General features: G+C 41.3%; 1 protein-coding gene across 1 annotated transcript in view; it reads right to left on the reverse strand.

Annotated features, from left to right (window-relative positions):
• The window catches only part of sympk (symplekin), a 39,580-nt gene extending 26,083 nt beyond the window's left edge, over window positions 1-13,497 (reverse strand). Inside the window, exons 1-9 of the mRNA XM_084084684.1 lie at window positions 13,344-13,497; window positions 12,742-12,847; window positions 11,854-11,919; window positions 9,196-9,249; window positions 8,126-8,199; window positions 7,833-7,959; window positions 6,995-7,244; window positions 3,846-4,016; window positions 1,735-1,974 (exon numbers count right to left, since the gene is read on the reverse strand). Coding sequence (XP_083940810.1) covers window positions 1,735-1,974; window positions 3,846-4,016; window positions 6,995-7,244; window positions 7,833-7,959; window positions 8,126-8,199; window positions 9,196-9,249; window positions 11,854-11,919; window positions 12,742-12,813 — 1,054 coding nt within the window. The 5' untranslated portion in view covers window positions 12,814-12,847; window positions 13,344-13,497. The remainder of the gene's footprint in view (window positions 1-1,734; window positions 1,975-3,845; window positions 4,017-6,994; window positions 7,245-7,832; window positions 7,960-8,125; window positions 8,200-9,195; window positions 9,250-11,853; window positions 11,920-12,741; window positions 12,848-13,343) is intronic.
• Window positions 13,498-16,731: the final 3,234 nt, after the last annotated feature.

The raw sequence follows: 16,731 nt of genomic DNA on the forward strand, positions 1-16,731 counted from the left end.
GTACAGGTTATCATCGTTTCCCTTCCTCTACTGCAGTGATTCTCAAACTTTTTCATGTCAAGGACCCCCTAATTGACACTTATTACCCCGCGGACCCCCATTTCAAAAGATAAGCCAGGGACCCCCAATAAGAGAAGGTTTTTACGGCTCTCTAGCAGTGATTCTCAACCATTTTAATTTCAAGGACCCCCAGTTTGACATGCATTAGGGCTACGGACCCCCATTTAATGGCATTTATATCTCTGGGACCCCAATTCACATTGTAAAACCAATGTTAATTTAACTCTGAGAGCGTACAAATGGAACCAAATGGACCCGTTAGGGTCCATTTGGTTCCATTTGTACACTCTCAGAGTTACAGACCCATAAGGGTCCATTTGGTTCCTGTCCATCATTTAGCTGGGGACCCCCTGGAACACCCTCAAGTACCCCTGGGGGTCCCCGGACCCCACTTTGAGAACCAATGCTCTACTGTATATGCAGGTTAGCCTCGGCGTAGGGAGGTCGATCAGTGTCTCAAATAGGTCACAGGTTCGATCCCCAGCATGGACAGCATCATGTAAACTGGTGACTAAAGGGTGGCTTTAATAATAATAATAATACCTGGAATTCATATAGCGCTTTACTAATTACTCAAAGTCACATTACATGTGTCTTCTACAGCAGCGGTTCTGAAACTATGGGTCGCGACCCATAGTGGGGTCGCAGGGAAGCTGCTGTTGGGGCTGGCAACCAAAAAAAAGAAGAAACATGTTTTTATCATGAAACGATAAAAAAAAATAGAGAAAGTGCTCCTCGGAGCACAGGTCGCCAATCAGGATGGAATATGAAACATTGGACGGAACCATCTTGATCACTTGACTGTTGATCACATGACTATGGAGATACCGTGTACTGATTCTGATCAAAGAATGTGGCGCTATAACAGGCCCATGTGAAAGAGTTGGGGCAGAGGTTCTGCTCTGGCATCCAGGGAGTGTGTCTCTGTACAGTTTCGCTGCCATCAAGCCAACGGTGCCGGAGATTAGCTGTACACAGAATGACGGGGGGGTAAAACATACTCTCGCCGTGCCTTTCGGCCTGGCGGAGACAATACGATAAACTGCTCATACACACACAGCTCCGCCTCCAACACCGACCGAGAACAAGCAGAAACAACACAACACAACACACAACACAACACAACACAAGCCCTTCCAGAGGCTGAGGCACACAAACTGATTTCGCTGTTCAAAAAACAGAATTATGTTCAACATGAGTGGGTGGCTTAATCCATTAAGACCTGGAACTGTGTCATTTTTAGATTTGAGCTAAAAAGCATTATTTTACACTTTGGGCTATTCAAAAATAGCAGATCTACAAGCTCATGAGCTTGTAGATCTGCTATTTTTGAAAAATCGTGAAAATGTGTGCAAATCTTTGAATATATATATTTTTAAAACGAATATTTTTTAACTCAAATCTTTGCTTGTGGGGGTCCCTGGAACAAAATATTTTGATGGGGGTCCGCGGCCAAATACATATCATTTTGGGGGTCCTTGACATGAAAAAGATTGAGCACCACTGATATAGAAACATACGTTTTTCAGAAAACTGTTGAGATTTAGGAGACATGTAGAATCGGCTTCAGGTCTTAATGGGTTAAAAGAGCCATTAGCTTTACCATTATTATGATCAGCCATTATAGCCAAGAGCCTATAATGAAATAGGGAGCCGGTTAAATGAACGACTCACCCATCTTGAGCTTTTTGCCCTCTGTGTAGGGCTCGTTTCGGGGTCTCTTGCGGGGTTCGCGCGGGGCCGGCGTGGAGCGTGTGATCTCGCTCTGGGGCATGCCCAGGTCCAGGAGCAGGGTCCCGATCTGGGCCTGGAAGTCCTGGCTGCAGGGGTGCTTCAGCACGGCCACCAGGTGCAGCTTCAGGTTCTTCCTGACGCTGCTCACCTGAGACTTGGCCAACGTCGGTGGGAGGTTGGCTGAAAGGACGACAACATACAAGTTAGTGGTTAAACAATGTATTACAAAAAAAAGACACGAGGCAATCTACAGTATACATGGATTAATCCATTAACTCATACCCTGCCAAGAACGTAAAAAACGTACTTTGATTTTATAAAGATCTCACCGTCCTTCATCTCTCGTAGTGACACATTTCATTCAGTGACACCACTGGATACGGAAATGACGTCAATCGAAGATTTTCGTTTCCGCCTGCTTCCTGTTTTAAGTCCCCCTCTAAAACGGCATTTTCTCGGCTTTGTGTTTCTCCGCCGTGGAACGCTGTTTAGAAACTACTACGACTGCAGAATGTCGCCGATTGAAACAGTCTTCTCTCTGGGCCACTCACACAACTACCCTGTGTGTCTACAAACAGTTGAACACGTGATCATAAAGGGATTTAGCGAGGTCTGTGGCGAGGTGAAAAAGTAGTAGGTGAGCCGTACCGTTCACATGGCGAAACATGGTGTTTTTACACTGGGCTGGAGGAGAGCAACTCCGCCCCGATCGGAATGTTTGTTGTCTGAGCCAGTGGTTCTCAAACTTCTTCATGTCAAGGACCCCCAAATTGACACTTATTAGCCCGCGGATCCCCATTTCAAAAGATATGCCAGGGACCCCCATAAGAGAAGATTTTTTACGGCTCTAGCAGTGATTCTCAACCATTTTAATTTAGACATGCATAAAATAGACATGCATTAGGGCTACAGACCCCCATTTAATGGCATTTCTATCAATTTATGTCAATTTAACTCTGAGAGTGTACAAATGGAACCAAATGGACCCTAACGGTCCATTTGGTTCCATTTGTACACTCTCAGAGTTACAGACCCATAAGGGTCCATTTGGTGCCTAATCTATCATTTAGCTGGGGACCCCCTGGAACTCCCTCAAGGACCCCTGGGGGTCCCCGGACCCCACTTTGAGAACCAATGGTCTGAGCGGCTTGCAAGTATCGCCTGTGTGTTTAGAAACGATTGGACTTGCGACCATAATGAGAAAAAAATAAATTGTGACATTTTTAAGACCGGGAACGCATCTGTGTCATTTTTAAGATTTCTTTGGGCTATTCAAAAATAGCAGATCTACATGCTCATAGCGCGGCACAATAGATCTGCTATTTTGGAAAAAAACGTGAAAATGTGTGCAAATCTTTTAACTCGATTGCGTCCTCTGCTGTTTAAATCGTTACAGCCATATGGAACCAAAATGACTGAAATCAAGTCGTGGCGACTGAAAACTTTAATCCATGTGTATATTTTTTAGCGGTATTATTTCCTAAATAACTTTTTTTTAGATTAGGACAGTGGCTGTAGACAGATTAGCTTGTCTCACCACCAGTGTTGATTTTGTCGACTAAAACTATGACGAAAGATTTTCGTCGACTACCTTTTTTCACTGGCGAAAACTAAATAAAAACTAAGCTATGACGACTAAAACTATGACATACTGACAATTTCGTCAACAAATAAAAACTAGACTAAAATGTCAGTGAGGGACCTAGTGGAGAAGAGATCCAGTAGAACTAAAAGACAAGTCATTTTATGTTTGGTCGCGCTCGGGTGTTGTGCTCTGAAAATAGCAGATCTACAAGCTCACAACGCGTCGCGATGTGAGCTTGTAGATCTGCTATTTTCAGCATGCAACCAAGTGTAAAATCAGCCATTACGACGCCATCAAGGCACCGCCAAAATACTTTTTAGTCGACTAAATCAACTGTAGATTTAGTCGACTATAATCTTATGATATTTAGTCAAATAAAAATAGACTAACAGTAAAACATTTGAATTGTATTCAAAAGACTATTGACTAAAACGAAATAAAAAATTGCAATATCAACAGTGCTCACCGTGTAGCGTCTCGTAGGCCTGCACCACCTCAGACATGAACATGGGTCTCTGGCGAGCGATGGTGGCCAGGGAGCCCAGCGCCGTGGTCAGGTTGATGCTGGAGATGGCCGGGTGGACCATGAACTTCAACAGCTGCTCCAGAGCCGCCTTCCCCTCCTCACAGAGAACCTCTGGAACCAACGAGCAGAGCGTCACACGTGTAAATTAAATGTGTTGTCTTCAACCATTATGAACTTTCATGACACACTCATTGACAACAGACTGCATTATGTCAGCCTCAGACAGACAGACAGACAGACAGACAGACAGACAGACAGACAGACACTAGATAGACAACAGACAGACAGACACTAGATAGACAACAGACAGACAGACAGACACTAGATAGACAACAGACAGACAGACAGACAGACAGACAGACAGACACTAGATAGACAACAGACAGACAGACAGACAGACAGACAGACAGACAGACAGACAGACAGACAGACAGACAGACACTAGATAGACAACAGACAGACAGACAGACAGACAGACAGACAGACAGACAGACAGACAGACAGACACTAGATAGACAACAGACAGACAGACAGACAGACAGACAGACAGACAGACACTAGATAGACAACAGACAGACAGACACTAGATAGACAACAGACAGACAGACAGACAGACAGACAGACAGACAGACAGACAGACAGACAGACAGACAGACAGACACTAGATAGACAACAGACAGACAGACAGACAGACAGACAGACAGACACTAGATAGACAACAGACAGACAGACACTAGATAGACAACAGACAGACAGACAGACAGACAGACAGACAGACAGACAGACAGACAGACACTAGATAGACAACAGACATACAGACAGACAGACAGACAGACAGACAGACAGACAGACAGACAGACAGACAGACACTAGATAGACAACAGACAGACAGACAGACAGACAGACAGACAGACACTAGACAGACATACAGACAGACACTAGATAGACAGACAGACAGACAGACAGACAGACAGACAGACAGACACTAGATAGACAACAGACAGACAGACAGACAGACAGACAGACAGACAGACAGACACTAGATAGACAACAGACAGACAGACAGACAGACAGACAGACAGACAGACACTAGATAGACAACAGACAGACAGACAGACAGACAGACAGACAGACAGACAGACAGACAGATGCAACCCTAACAGACAGCAGCGGGATATCGAATGCAATTCAATTCAGCAGTGATTTAAAAAGGATAGTTCACGATTAGTCACCCCATGGAGACTTGAATTCATGGATATTTTTTTGTCACTAATGTGATGACCAGGTGGGCAGCGGTTCCGGTAGGAGACACAAAGGAGACTCTTTGTGTCTCCTACCGGAACCGCTGCCGGTCATCAAATTATCGGCTTAGGAATGAGACAAAAACAAAAAAACATATCCATGAATTCAGGTCTCCATGGATGGGGAAAACGTCATTTTTGGGGCTGACCTATCCCTTTAAGCCTAGTTTTTATGGTTCACTGCACGTTGCTTGTAAATCAGCTTTTTTCCAGCTGGTGACAGCGTCTTGTGGCAAAGCATAAATTGGGCTTCAGTCGCATGGCACATATTAACATAAATGCATAGTCATAATAATTGATGGTAAATAATCTGTGATAATCTGCAACCAACTCTCAGTTTGCACTTGAAACTTGCTTTTTTTTGGGACAGACTGGCCGATTTAATCAAGCTGCAAGGTTGCAGCTAAGAATACAGTCATGATGAAGACATTTTCATAATCACATGAAACATGAACATGACATAATGAAGGTCAATCAATCAGCCACAAAATAACTAAAGTGTTCCCCTGAGACTGCTCTTGGACCAGCCTAAAGAAACATCCCGTACGGCAGGGGTTCCCAAAGTGTTTAACACCAGACCCAGAAGAGAAATTAGACGTTCACCCGGTTCCCAAACTAGTGAAAATAGCAGATCTACAAGCTCACAACGCGTCGCTTCGCGCCGCGTTGTGAGCTTGTAGATTCTGCTATTTTCACTACTTCTTCAATGTTGTTTTTATGTATGCCAATTATTATATTTATGAAATACTTTTGAAATATGTTGGAATTCATTTAATTGATGAAAAGTAGAGATTTTATTTGCAATCTTTGGGGGGAAAATAGAGTTTAATGGAAGACACAAAAAATGGGGACATTTATACTCGACCCATGAAAATGTGTCCGTGACCCAAATATGGGTCCCCGACCCACTGTTTGGGAAACAGTGCCCCTCTACAGGGATCAATAGTGTGTCAGAATCAAACAGTTGATGCCAATACTTTTGTACTTTTACTCAAGTAAATAATAGGGGTGTGCCGATATATCGTCCCGCGATATATCGCGATACGTTTTCGTGACGATATGTATCGTTTTGAAGAAACAATATAATAATAATCAGGCATGCAAACAGCCCCGAGGTGAAAAGGGTGACAACATGTTTTTTTTCTTCGGTTCATGTGTCACACTATTGCCCTATTTCAGTGGTTTTCAACCAGTGGTCCGGGGACCACCAGTGGTCCTTGAGGGAGCACCAGGGGGTCCCCAGCTAAATAGCGTCACAATCATTTTTAACCACTTAGCTTTGGCTATTCAAAAATAGCAGATATACAAGCTCATAGCGCGGCACCGAGTGCCGAGCTTGTAGATCTGCTATTTTTGAAAAACCTTGAAAAAGTGTGCATATATTTGAATATTTATACTTTTTTAAAGCAAAAATTAACTGATATCTTTGCTTCTGGGGGTCCCTGGCACAAAACATTTTCAAATGGTGGTCCACGGCCAAATGTATAACAATTCAGGGGTCCTTGGCATGAAAAAGGTTGAAAACCACTGGCCTATTTGGATTCAAAACGGCTGAAAAGCTACAAGTTTGCATGTCTGAATAATGCAAAAACAGAATTATTTGTTTGCATTTACTTTTTTTCTCCCCCATATATTTTCATAATAAAAAAGTGCGTATCGTATCTAAATCGTATCAAAGTTGTGAGCCTAATATCGTATCATATCGTTTGGTGAAATTAGTGTATCGGCACACCCCTAGTATAAAATGTATTGTGACAGTAAACGTAGCGACCCCCCTGTTCTCCTCACCAGAGCGGATGTAGGGGTGGTCTTTGGGGATCTTGTCCAGGCTGATGTCTCCCTCCTGTTTCTTGGGGACGTCGGAGTCGGAGGTGCGCGGCGACAGCGTGATGATGAGCGACTCGGTGAACTTGATGGCGTGCGTCCGGACGCCGTCGTTCTCAGAGTCCAGCAGGGCCAGGACGTCTCCCTTCATCTGGGTCACCATGTCCCAGCAGGCCTCCTGCATCTCTGGCACCGACTTGGAGCGAACCAACCACTGACAGGACGGACACACACACACACACACGCACAGGCACACGCACGCACACACACAAATAGGACAAAATCACACAACGTTTCTTTTTCTAAAAAGGAGAGTTACCAGTCCGGTCGTGTTAGCGTTTGAGATTGAGTTTAACTCATTCAATCCGGGAACACATCCGTGTCATTTTTAGATTTATTTGGCCATTCAAAAAATAGCAGATCTACAAGCTCATAGCGCGCCACCGAGTGCCACGCTATGAGCTTGTGGATAGATTGTAGCTAATTTTTAAAAATCGTGAAAATATGAGCAAATCTTTGTATATATGTTTTTTAAAGCATTTGGAACTCAAATCTTTGCTTCTGGGGGATTCTACAAATGTCTTCTAAATCCTAACAGTTTTTTGAAATTGTCTTGAGATGATAATGACCGCTGGTAGCCTGGGACCAGACGAATCTGCCAGTGCAAAAAAAGTAATTATAGTATGCCCTAGTATAATCTAGAACACACCACTGGCTGTAAGCGTAATCCTAAACTCTCCTATACGTGTAATTCCACAGACTGGTGATGCGGTTTGGACAAGTGGGCCATGATGGGCCGTACCTGCAGAGCCACCCTGTAGAGCTGAGTCAGGGTGAGAATAGCCTTCTTCACCACGTTGACGCTCTCGTCTCTCAGCAGCATGTTCAGGTTAGCGATCAGTCTCAGCAACAGCTCGTTGTCTCGTTTGCTGCCCAACGCAGAGGATAGAAAAACTCACAAAGGTTAGAAATTAGAAAAAGGAAAAGGTTTTGGCTGCACCTCTCACACATAGAATGTACGTCTAGGTTGTTGGACAGATACAAAATAACGCAAAAGCAGTAAAACAGTGTGAGCTGTGAACACTGAACACCCACCTCGCCTCCTCGATGAAGCCGATGACAAACTTTCTCACTTCTATGGATTTGTCAGTCTGAAAGGCGATCATCTCCTGCACAAAGACACACGTTTCACACAAGGGGCAAGTCTTAGATATTTACGATGAGGCCGACAAAATGGCCAGAGTGGCGCTGTTTTACCCTGCGCCGACCTGCGGTGTCAGAAATAATTTATTTTAACGCAAGTGAATGGGTTTTTTGACAACTAGATGTTCTTACTGTAATACAAATGGTCATAAATTCTATATGCTTCCAGTCGCTAGTTTAAAGTCTCCTTTCAATCATCAGGATATGCGTTTTGCTAAATTATGGTCCTATTTATTTTAAAATTGACGATAAAGTAGGCTATTCTCTAGGAGGGGCGGGATGATTTGATTGACAAGCTACACAACCAATAGCATTCATTCCCCGCCCCCCGCTCTCGATTGACAAGCTACCCAACCAATAATGGTCTGGTCTCATTCTGACGCGATATTGAAAGATGGCGGACCTACAGTCTTGGAACAATGGGCTTCATTTTCGGTCTGTAGAAAGCAGCGGAGTGGCTTTGTCCATCTCATTTATACAGTCTATGGTTTCACATCAACAAGTGCATCTGTGGCCAGTAGGGCTGCGACCATCACAAATTTAAGTTGACGATTAATTCTCACTCAAATAATTGCGATTTAACGATTTAATTGTGTTTCTGTTGTTGAAAATGAATGTGGATAAAAATTACATTTCTGTTTGGCTTTTAGTTTTCGTAAACAAATTAGCAGGGCTGATATGACAAATAACACATATTTAATTACTTTATACTTAAAAATAACATTAATAGTGGAAATAGCCGTGCGTTTTGAGCTTATAGATCTGCTATTTCCACTTTTTTTTTTAATATATGACATTTTTTAACATGGAATTGATTATGCAAAAATAATTGCGATTATATAAAATAATAGCGATTAGACGATGATGTAATAATTGTGACAGGCCTACCACTGTATGTGTACTGTGCAAAAAACAAACTAATCATTTTGTTTATGTAACTCAGACTCTGTTGATTTACTCACGTCTAAGAAGTTGTCCAGAAGTGAGGGATCCTTGTTGATAATGAGCTCCTGGACCTGAAACGATCAATGGTACAAATGGTTTAGCCTGGTTCCAGAAACAATGGTACAAATGGTTTAGCCTGGTTCTAGAAACAATGGTACAAATGGTTTAGCCTGGTACCAGAAACAATGGTACAAATGGTTTAGCCTGGTTCTAGAAACAATGGTACAAATGGTTTAGCCTGGTTCCAGAAACAATGGTACAAATGGTTTAGCCTGGTTCTAGAAACAATGGTACAAATGGTTTAGCCTGGTACCAGAAACAATGGTACAAATAGTTTAGCCTGGTACCAGAAACAATGGTACAAATGGTTTAGCCTGGTACCAGAAACAATGGTACAAATGGTTTAGCCTGGTACCAGAAACAATGGTACAAATGGTTTAGCCTGGTACCAGAAACAATGGTACAAATAGTTTAGCCTGGTACCAGAAACAATGGTACAAATGGTTTAGCCTGGTACCAGAAACAATGGTACAAATGGTTTAGCCTGGTTCCAGAAACAATGGTACAAATGGTTTAGCCTGGTTCCAGAAACAATGGTACAAATAGTTTAGCCTGGTTCCAGAAACAATGGTACAAATGGTTTAGCCTGGTTCCAGAAACAATGGTACAAATGGTTTAGCCTGGTTCCAGAAACAACGGTACAAATGGTTTAGCCTGGTTCCAGAAACAATGGTACAAATGGTTTAGCCTGGTTCCTGACCAATTTGCCATTGCAAAAAAAAAATGCCCTCTGCAGAATAGATTAGGTCTGGCCCCTCTCAATAGAGATTGGATTTCTCTCCCTCCGAAGTTTGTGAGGGACCAATCAGGGCCCAGTATGCAAATATGGGGCGGGTTTATCATCAGAGGCATTTTTTTAAACTCATTTCCCGCCATGGACGCATAAAGTCGTTCTATTAAATAGCCCACTTGCCCACCAAGGCGCATTAAGGCATTCTATTGAAAAAATTAGGCATGCTGTTTTAGGCACCGTAACACAGCTCTGGGATGATCCATCGTCACTCAGAGAAGAACTATGTGGATGTGACATCATTCCAAAAAACGTCACTTCCACCCACCCTGGCGATGGGATTTTCAGGAAAACAGCTGTAAATCAGTTGCTGTTTTTTTGCATTGAAAACCACTGTTTTCAGCGGGCCAAAGCCCCAAAATGGCGGATCGCGGTTGGAATGTTGTCATTCCTACGGATACACAGATCCCTCCGCCTACCCACGGGGACTATTTTTAGCGGCGCTAGCCCTCCTGCTCTATACCTGACTTTGTCCGTGTTCACCGTCAACGTTCTGATTGGTCAGACCCGTCAACGTTCTGATTGGTCAGACCCGTCAACAAAGTGATTGGTCAAGCTTCACGTGACACATGGCTATAAACACATTATAAACACATATCGATGACATAATGTATCAAAGGCGCCGCTACCTTCACACAGGGTGTGATTTTTTTAGTTTTTTTGGTAGACAATGTTGCTTGCACAGCGTTTCAAAGATCATCAGATGAAGGTAATTACGCTGGCAAGGGGATAACAAACGATGTTTAATACCTTGGCGGGTGATGAGTTAATTTGCCCCTCGTAAATGCAGGTTCCACACAGAGATTCCAGACTAATATCTATGTGGTGATATTAGTCTGGCCATGCCAGGCTACAAATGGTTCATCTCTGACTGAGTATAGACCAGGAGTGATGCAACTTTGATGATGGAGAGGGCCACTATATTTCCACACTTACTCCAAAGGGCCACATTGCATATACTATCTCTTGGCATTTTTACTTTTTTCGCCATTCTATGTCACACAAAAGTAGCAAAAATAGCCAATCTACAAGCTCAAAACGCATCGCAGCGCGACACGCTTTGAGCTTGTAGATCGGCTGTTTTTGAATTGGAATCCAGATTTTTTTTTGCTATTTTTGAATTGGAATCCTGAAAAGTAACGTTTTTTATTTAATTTCAAATGCATTTAGCTATACTTATGTTAACTTTAGGAACTGAAATACCAATACATTGGACATAAAAAAGACAATAGAATTTTAATACTAGTCATTAAGCTACTAATATAGAAAAAGCGGGTCATATTTGCATGTTTGGAATTGTAACAGCTGAAATCAATAATATATCAGTATTCCCATATTAACGTGCGGGCCGCATTAAGTGAAGGTGGGGGCCGCATTAAGTGAAGGTGGGGGCCGCCCGTATGTGGCCACCGGGCCGCCAGTTGCCCATGTATGGTATGGACAATGATTCATTCTCATTTATTTAGAACCACTATGTTAGTTAAGAGGAGGAGGTTAACTAGTTGTACGAACGCTTGTTTTATTGTTGTATTGTTTTATTGGATCTTGTTTAGTCGATACACTTATTTGTTTTAGCTCGTGCTCATTTGATTTTGCTATTTTGTCTCATCTGTTTAAGGAAATAGGTAGCTGGTATATTGCACTTTTACCTCAGCGCTAGGTATACTCTTAGTTGATTGTTTTTGCAGAAAATGCACTTAAGACTTCTGGTGATTAGTAGTGTTCGTTCCCTACCTATGTTGAATGCACTTATTGTAAGTCGCTTTGGATAAAAGCGTCTGCTAAATGACTGTAATGTAATGTAAGAGGAGAGTTTGCGACCAACCTGTCTAAGGGTGGTGAGCTTCTCGTCTGTAGAGATCAGAGCAGCCTGATTCAACAGATCTACAACCTGGGGAGAGGATCACACACACACACACACACACACACACACACACACGACACATGATAAAATGTCTAGTTTTTTTATACCAGCCTAATAAAAGAAAGATTCAAAATAACGTTTCCAACTCTGTAGCTGTCACATGTATCTGTGTCTCGTAGGGAAATATACCAATACATTATATCAATATCATGAGACTCACTGTTATCTGGGATTTTTTGGGATATTGAATTATTTTTCAAAAATAGCAGATCTACAAGCTCCGTAGCCACGTTATGAGCTTGTATATCTGCTATTTTTTGAAAATAGCCAAAGTATAAGATAATGGTTAAAGTGGTTACACAGATGCGTTCCGGGTTTTAATGGTTTAAGAGGCATTGGTTCTCAAAGTGGGGTCCGGGGACCCCCAGGGGTCCTTGAGGGAGTTCCAGGGGGTCCCCAGCTAAATGATAGATTAGGCACCAAATGGATCCTTATGGGTCTGTAACTCTGAGAGTGTACAAATGGAACCAAATGGACCCGTAACGGGTGCATTTGGTTCCATTTGTACACTCTCAGAGTTAAATCGACATAGATTTTACAATATAAATTGCGGTCCAAGTGATAGAAATGCCATTAAATGGGGGTCCGTAGCCTAATAATGCATGTCAAACTGGGGGGTCCTTGAAATTAAAATGGTTGAGAATCACTGCTAGAGCCGTAAAAAAATCTTCTGCCATATCTTTTGAAATGGGGGTCCGCGGGCTAATATCAATCAATTACGGGGGTCCGACCTTGACATGAAAAAGTTTGAGAACCACTGGGTTAAAAGGTATAGGTCAAAATAAACACCTTTTCACTGGTGGTCATGTCGACCACATGAGGGGTGTCTCCACCCTGCTGTAAGTCCATCGCTGCTTCCATCTCTTCAACAAGACGCCTTCATACCAACACAAACCTAAAATATTAAAAAGACAACATATCCGAATATCGAAAATTATTGATTGATTTAAAAATATATATGTATCGATAATTTGCTAAAATAATCAATCCCTATTTTGGGCTCGTTATTGTAGACAAAAAAAAATGCCCAAAAAAATGAAAATAGACGATCTACAAGCTCACAAGATAGATAGATAGATAGATATATAACATCATATAAGAAGACTTATTATTGTGAAGAAACAAAACTTCACAGAGTCTCATATTAATGGAAAGAATAATTTAAAAAAAGTTGTTTTAAATGTTTAGTGGTAATAGTTACACAATATTAAACTTTATAATAGCTGTGTTTTACCATCACTTTAGATATTAAAGTAATCAGAATTCCCCTTTAAATGACTGTAAACAATGTGCAGTTTAACAATAAAAGACTATGTATTATTTATTAGCTCTTAGCTCAAAGCTAACAGTAGATATAACAGTCTGGTGTTCATGTAAGTCATTATAAATACCTGTTAATATAAAGGTCTTTGTTATTCCGTCACAAAAAGAAGAAAATCCCCCAAAAAAGAGTGTAAAAACAGCAGAAATAGTATTTAATATCTATGAGTTGTTGAATGAACATGAAGCTCGAGCTCATCTCGCCATGGAGGCCGCCATGTTGGATCACACACTGTGTTGCCAGGTTGAGCGGAACTGCGAGAGAAACAAGCGACGATGATCTGGGTCTGTACCGGATACGGAAACGTTTCTTGCATGTGTGCGCGCGTGCATATAACCGGATACAGTAGGCGGGGCTCTAGACCGGATCACACTGGTTCATTCACAATAGAACAGGGGTCTTCAACGTTTTCAGGCCAATTGGCCCCTTGGCTGAGAGCGAGATAAAGCAGGGACCCCCATTATATATTGTATAGAATATTTATTTTTTCATAGATTTCATAGGCAGCTTTCATAGACTTGTTTCACAGCACTATCATGTTGGATTCATGTTAATGTGTATTTCCAGACAAATTTAACCATGCACTTACACAATACTTAGTAAACCTGACCTTTCACTATGTACTTAGTCTGCTCTTTTTTTCCCCTACATCAATCCACTTTGCCAAAAATAGCAGATCTACAATTTGCTATTTTTGGTGAAAGTTCTCCTTAGAATAGGGATGCTTGGTTGAAGAGTGGTTAATGTAAAAATCACCAAAGATTTGGCGGACCCCCTGTAGTAACTCTGAGGACCCCCAAGGGGTCCCGGACGACCCTTGAAGACCCCTGCAATAGAAAGTAACTAAAAAACAAAAGAAAAAGACAGAGCAGAAAATGATTTTGAATGAAAACAACTCAAAACTAAAAAACATGTGTTGCTCTGTAGGTATTGTTTCTCTCTCTCAAATCCTTGTCTTTTGTTTAATTAATAAAATACACAAATGTAACTCCATAAAACAAGCCCCCCCAAAAAAGGGGGCACTTTTACAACCATATACATCAGCTTTTAGAAAATAGCTTTTAAAAAATATCTGCTATTTTTTTTATTTATTATTAATAATTTGTACATATTTGGAATTTATTTGGAAACATTTCATCAACACAAATCTTGTATGGGGGTCCCATGGCTGGCACAACATTTTTAGATGATGGGGTCCGTGGGCAAATGTTACACACAAGTATTAACACACATGACAATAAAGTTGAAGCTTAACTTTTTATTTGATTTTTTCATTATTATTATTAGCCAGTGCAAGCATGCAAATAATGTCTGTTGACGTTTGTCCCCCCCCCCCCCCCCCCCCCCCCCCTACACCTCCTGAATGTTATATAGAGTCTGGAACTACACCTCCTGAATGTTATATAGAGTCTGGAACTACACCTCCTGAATGTTGTATAGAGTCTGGAACTAAACCTCCTGAATGTTATATAGAGTCTGGAACTACACCTCCTGAATGTTATATAGAGTCTGGAACTACACCTCCTGAATGTTATATAGAGTCTGGAACTACACCTCCTGAATGTTATATAGAGTCTGGAACTACACCTCCTGAAAGTTGTATAGAGTCTGGAACTACACCTCCTGAATGTTATATAGAGTCTGGAACTACACCTCCTGAATGTTATATAGAGTCTGGAACTACACCTCCTGAATGTTATATAGAGTCTAGAACTACACCTCCTGAATGTTGTATAGAGTCTGGAACTAAACCTCCTGAATGTTATATAGAGTCTGGAACTACACCTGCTGAAAGCCGAGAACGGAAGCCGTCATCTGTTCTTCATTTCTGTTCATGTAATATATTTGAAATGTTCAGATATATTTTCGTGAACAGAAATGAAGAACAGATGACGGCTTACTTTCTCAGCTTTCAGGAGGTGTAGTTCCAGACTCTATATAACATTCAGGAGGTGTAGTTCAGACTCTATATAACATTCAGGAGGTGTAGTTCCAGACTCTATATAACATTCAGGAGGTGTAGTTCCAGACTCTATATAACATTCAGGAGGTGTAGTTCCCGACTCTATATAACATTAAAATATAATATTATATTTGGAAATTTGAAACATATTTACATAATGGAATATTAACAGTTTTTAAATGGTATAACAAACTTGCAATTGAATATTGACAGTAGAAATGAGATTGACTGTGGTAGGAACAAAGACATGAAGTGTCAACAATAAGCGATGCAAATGTAAAGTCCAGTTTGATGAAATATGTGAACGTGATAAGTGCACACAGAAAAATACTGTGTTAAAGGTCGGGTAAGTGATTTACTTTGGTTAAAATAAGTGTTAAACAGCTCTATATTGTGATAGTACTCATTGCTATAGAGCGTTTGTTCAGTAACAGTGTTAAATAGCTCTATATTGTGATAGTACTCGTTGCTATAGAGTGTTTTTTCAGTAAAAGGAGTCTCCATGTCTCTCCAGCTCTTTATTAAACAGAAAATGTATTATCAGTGCTCTCTCCTGATTGGTTTAAATGTTGTCACCTACCTAAAAATGTACATATATTGTGTTTACTAAAGAGCTGGAGAGACCCCTGTGACCAAAACGCTCTGTAGCAATGATTAATATCACAATATAGTACTTTAACCTTTTTAACAAAACAAAAACAAAAAATATCACTTACCCTACCTTTAATGTATCCATTTGTTACTCCCACAGTGTACAAATGTAACCAAATGGACCCTTACGGGTCCATTTGGTTACATTTGTACACTGTGGGAGTAACATGAACAGTGAGTATTTTTACTGGTGTGTCCTCAGGGATGGACGGCATTAGGACAGGTTTAAGCCTCTACCAGCAGGGGGAGCAGTGATGCCAATAACTGTAACCCCATGTAGTTTTTGAGCACATGGTACAAACCATACTGTAATTACGTTTATTGAAACATTGTGTCAAAGACCTCATGAAATGGCTTTATTGATAACTTTAGTTTTTTGCTAAGCTTAGCTCAGAAACGGGGCCGTGCATGTTTGTTTTGGCTCAACCAATCACAGTCTCAGCCAAAGAAAGGCCCCCCTTTCCCTTCGGGCTATGGGATCAGACAATATCTTATAATTGGTCCTCACTAATGCTCATCAATCACAATGACACCGTTCCTGTCTACTCACTCTGTCACACTTCCGTTCAGTTCACAAGCCTGCCTACCAGTGACATCATCGATGGGGATTCCAAGCTAATAGAAACTACAGCGTAACATCGAACTATGTCTTTAATACACCTTTCGCTCCGCCCCCTCAGCTTAAAGTACACCCTGCGTATGTCACTGATCACATGACCTCAATCAATTATCCTTTTCTAGGCAAGACAGAAGGGGGGGGGGACTTTTTTCTAAGGTGTATTAAAGACATAGTTCAATGTTGAAAATTAGTGGTCTTTCCCTTTAAATGCATGTATTTTGTTTT

This window comes from Gymnoscopelus microlampas (genome assembly GCF_963454915.1).
Source record: "Gymnoscopelus microlampas genome assembly, chromosome: 17".
NCBI lineage: Eukaryota > Metazoa > Chordata > Actinopteri > Myctophiformes > Myctophidae > Gymnoscopelus > Gymnoscopelus microlampas.